The 4,703-nt window shown below is 38.2% G+C and overlaps 1 protein-coding gene across 3 annotated transcripts in view; it reads left to right on the forward strand.

Annotated features, from left to right (window-relative positions):
• The window catches only part of PLPPR1 (phospholipid phosphatase related 1), a 118,433-nt gene that overhangs the window by 91,044 nt on the left and 22,686 nt on the right, over positions 1-4,703 (forward strand). For all 3 annotated transcript variants that reach the window (XM_005870667.2, XM_014543234.1, XM_005870668.2), the window contains one exon: positions 2,942-3,074. In XM_005870667.2, coding sequence (XP_005870729.1) covers positions 2,942-3,074 — 133 coding nt within the window. The remainder of the gene's footprint in view (positions 1-2,941; positions 3,075-4,703) is intronic.

Here is a 4,703-nt window from a genome sequence, read left to right on the forward strand (position 1 = left end):
ACCATACAGGGAGGGCAAAAGTTCTTCCCATAAGGACATCATAGTCCAATGAAGAGTGACATACAAACAGTAATAGTAGCTAATTAGCTAGATGTCAGGATAGAGATCTATATGATGTATTGTGGGAGCAATGACAAGACAGGGTCTCCCTTTTCCCGAGGGGGCCTGACAAGGCTTTGAAAAGAGCAGTGACATTTCCAGTGAGTCTGGAAAGATAAATAATAGAAATCACTTTTCTTTTTTTTATAATCTTCCTCATTAAACCTATATTCCAAAAGACCTTCATTACTCTGACATGCTTAATTCATTCAACATTGATTAATTACCATGTACCTTCCACTGGGTTAGGCCCCTGGGATGCAATAGAGAATAAGAGAGGCATGACATCCTGTAACAGAGAATAACAATAATAATATGTAATTATTTGCGATAAGACCTAGAAAGGAGAAACACAAGGTAAGAGATTCGTGTACAACAAGAATGCCTGAGCTAGTCTGTGGAATAAAACTCCCTCAAGGAAATACTATCCCCTGTATCCGAGCATCCATGAATTTATCCCCATCTGTTCACTAAGATAAAGAAGAGCAATGCAGTTCCATCATGAACAGTCGGGACAAACAAAGCCCCATGGCATCTTATTTTGGCAGCAATCAGTCTTGGGCGCAAAGAGGGAGGACTGGGTTCTTGAAGCCATTCAGGTATTTTTACATGACAGAGCTCATTAACTCGTTGTTAATTCCCAGGGGTGTTAGGCCCAGAATATTTCAGCACCGGCCAAGGTGATCCATGCTGGCCCATCGTTTGCCTGTCTGACCCTGATTTCTGTCTATTCCAATTGACTTCCCACCCGTTCTGACTGCCTACAGTTCTATTTCTGCTATTACTAGTTTTCCTTGTACTTTAGTGTCATATGAGTTTTTCAGTGATTAAGGCATATTGCATTTAACTTGTTTTGTTTTCTATGTTCTCATTGTTAAAATTTAACAGATTTAACAGATATTTTTACTGAGTCACTAGCGAGTAAGAGTGTAGTGGTTAAGAGGAAGAATGCTGGAGCCTGGAGCCAGGCTCTCCTGGCTTCAAAGTTAGGGTTTGTGACTTACTAGCTATGATGACCGTGGACAAATTATTTAACCCCCATATACCTCAGGGGTCTTAGCTGCACAACCAGGGTGACCGTGTCTATTTAGAGGCCACATCCTAGAGCTGCTTCAGACACAGTCTGGCTGTGTGTGGCCAAGTCCCCGAGACTTTCAATTTCCTCACTTGTAAAAGGAAAGGGCAAACATCTATAAATGATTCCAATTTTAAATTCTATAGTTTAATTTCCATCACCCATGTGCCATTCACGATATTGTTATTTGTATTCATCTAAACAGATATTAATGACGGGGGAATGTAAGGCATGGGAATTCTTAAACATTGGTAGAGTTTATCTGAGACCACAGGATATACAAAGCGAAGAAGAGCATCTATCCGATCACATTCCCCTGGGGCTGTGGTTGGCAAACTGCGGCGCGCGAGCCACATGCGGCTCTTTGGCCCCTTGAGTGTGGCTCTTCCACAAAATACCACGTGCGGGCGCGCATGTACAGTGCGATTGAAACTTCGTGGCCCATGCGCAGAAGTCGGTTTTCGGCCTGGGTGAGTCTATTTTGAAGAAGTACTGTTGATATTTGGCTCTGTTGACTGAGTTTGCCAACCACTGCCCTGAGGCAATGTTGAAATAAAGGATTAGGAAAACAAAAGTGGCATATGAGGTGGTGGGAAGTGTGGACTTCGGCACTCAGCTGTCCTGGGTACCTCACGTGCCAGTGTGTGCTCTAGACAGTCAGTTACTTATTCTTGCTGAACTTTCGTTCTTCACTAGTACAGCCAGAGTAATAATACCTGCACTGGGGATCTTATGAACATGAAAACTGCTATGATAATGTGCCTGACACTAGTTTTGTTTATATATATCTTTATTGATTTCAGAGAGGAAGAGAGAGGGATAGAGAGTTAGAAACATCGATGAGAGAGAAACATTGATCAGCTGCCTCCTACACACCCCCTACCGGGGATGTGCCCGCAACCATGGTACATGCCCTTGACCGGAATCGAACCTGGGACCCTTCAGTCCACAGACCGACGCTCTATCCACAGAGCCAAACTGGCAAGGGCCTGACACCTAGTTTTTAATAGACGATGATAACTATTAACTTTCTATTCTTCATTGGTGGTTCTCAGTCTTCAATTATGGCAGTGTCAGAGTTGGTGACAACTTGTCTCATGCTAGTTCCTTGTTTTAAATGGGAGTACACTGTGCTGGGAGCTATAAGCATAAGGAAGAAATATAAGATGTCGTTTCTGTCATTAGGGAGCTTACAATCTATGCAAAGGCATTATGATTTAAATTATAATACACATGTATTAGTTCAAGATAACAAGAAAGAGGAGCCAATCATAAAGAAGGGACAGTCAACCAGTTTAGAGGAGGAGAAATATAGCTCAGGCAAACATTCAAATAGGCTTTATCATGTCAATAAAGGTAGGATTGCATATCACGAAGTAATAACTTATTGTGCTGTGTGCATATAGTGCCTTGTTGGGAACACTTATTTCTCAGTATTGCAACTCACATATGGAGTTAAAAAAAATTCAATCCCAGCATGAATAAACCTTGTCATAAATTCTATTACAATTCTTTATTTTAACTGATGTTTTATGACCTTAGAATTTAATATTACAGTCTGAAATTGATCTGAGATTAATTATTGCTTTCTCTAATACTCTCAACAAGTTCAAATGCAAGCTATTCTTTAACTCTCCACCTCCCCAACATATCTTTTAAAAGGATTCTGGAGCCTCAGAAGCTCTTTGTGTTTGTGTTTGTGAATCCACTGGTCTTTTTTATCAGACAGCTCTCCAGTTTGACATTTCATACACATTCCTTCTGCAGATTTTTATTGGTGAGATATCCATGTATTTCATAAAGTCAACCCGAGAATCTCTGATTGCCCAGGAGAAAACAATTCTAACCGGAGAATGCTGTTACCTGAACCCCTTACTCCGAAGGATCGTAAGATTCATAGGTGAGTACAAGAGCATGCTGAACTGAGTCACACTTATGGGTAAAACCTACTAAACTTAGTAAAGACAAACCCACTGGAGCCAGGTGCTTTGAGGCTTTTACCGAGTGCAGACACTGAGCCTGATCATAGCGCCAAGTCACATTTTTGATCCTTGAAGCGGAGTGGTACTTATTTTAACAAAATAATGCTTTTGCTACCAAGGATGAGAAGAAACTTGGGATTCTAATAGATTTCTGGGAAGGCTAAGTTGATAAACCTTGCTGCATAGTGATTTGACAATATATTTCAATGGTCTTAAAAATAACTGTTATTTTAAACCCAACATTCCACTTTAAAGTATCTGTCCAAAGGAAATTATCAGAGATATAGATAACGTTTTATGGACTAAAATTACTTTATCATAATATAAATTAGCAATATCTAATAATACAATTTTTAAAAATAATGGTACCTCATAAAATGGTATTTGTAAGAATTTTTAATGAAAGGAGAAATATTCAAGGTATAATGTTACGTGAAAAAAAGTCAAGACATGAGGAATCTATAATTATTTCAAAATAAAAAGGATACCACATTATATAAATGTATGTATGTGGTATGTATATGTATTTGTGTATGTGCATCTCAGAAAAAAAATTAAAGGGAAATGTGCTAAAAGTTAACTGTTGTCTCTTTTGTCTTGTAGGATAATGGGTGAATAATTTTTATATTTTTGCTTTCTGTTGTTCTGTATTTTCCAATTTTTTATCATGAATATGTATAATTTTAAAATAAGGAAATGAGCTAAACATTATATTTTTAAAAAAAAGAGGGGTGGCAAAATAAAGTCTATTCAGAAAGATGGCCCCGTTCTTTAACATCATCTTCAATGTACAAAGCACTGCTGAAAGTGGTACCACAGGTCCCCAGTTCCTTGTCTTCTCTAGTCTGTGTGGCATAGACTTCAACAGATAGCCCCTCACCCCATTCCACAGATCCAAATTCAATGTTAAATGAGAAAATGACAAGAATAGCAAAGTCAAGGGGAAAACATTCTAATTAAGCCATCCCCTCCTGTAGATAAATGTTATTGTGTTGACCTTGACAGGGAGGATTGAATTCCTTGGATTCACAAATCCAACAATACATTTTTTCCCAAGGTTATCATTATTAGATGTCCCACCTCCCAGGCATTATGTATAAACTCTCATAACTAAACTCCTCTACCCATTTCTAAACCATTGTATAACTTCTTAAATTTCATGTATATGATGTGTGAAGGAAGGAAAGGAATTGACTGAACTAACAAATTTGACCAACATTTTACAAAAACAAATGTAGTCAAATTAGCAACACCTATTATCATTATAAAATGTATAATGATTATGTATAGACTCTCCCAGGCATTATGTATAGACTCATAACTAAACTCCTCTACCCATTTCTAAACCTTGTATAATTTCTTAGATTTCATGTACATGATGTGTGAAGGAAGAAAAGGCATTGACTGAACTAACAAATTTGACCAAATTTTACAAAAACAAATGTAGTCAAATTAGCAACACCTATTTGGATGTCTCCCTTTTCTCATTTCTTCACTCTCCTTCCCTTCCCTTATACCATTTCCTTTGGTATTGCATGACATTGAGG

This window comes from Myotis brandtii, unplaced genomic scaffold (genome assembly GCF_000412655.1).
Source record: "Myotis brandtii unplaced genomic scaffold, ASM41265v1 scaffold320, whole genome shotgun sequence".
NCBI lineage: Eukaryota > Metazoa > Chordata > Mammalia > Chiroptera > Vespertilionidae > Myotis > Myotis brandtii.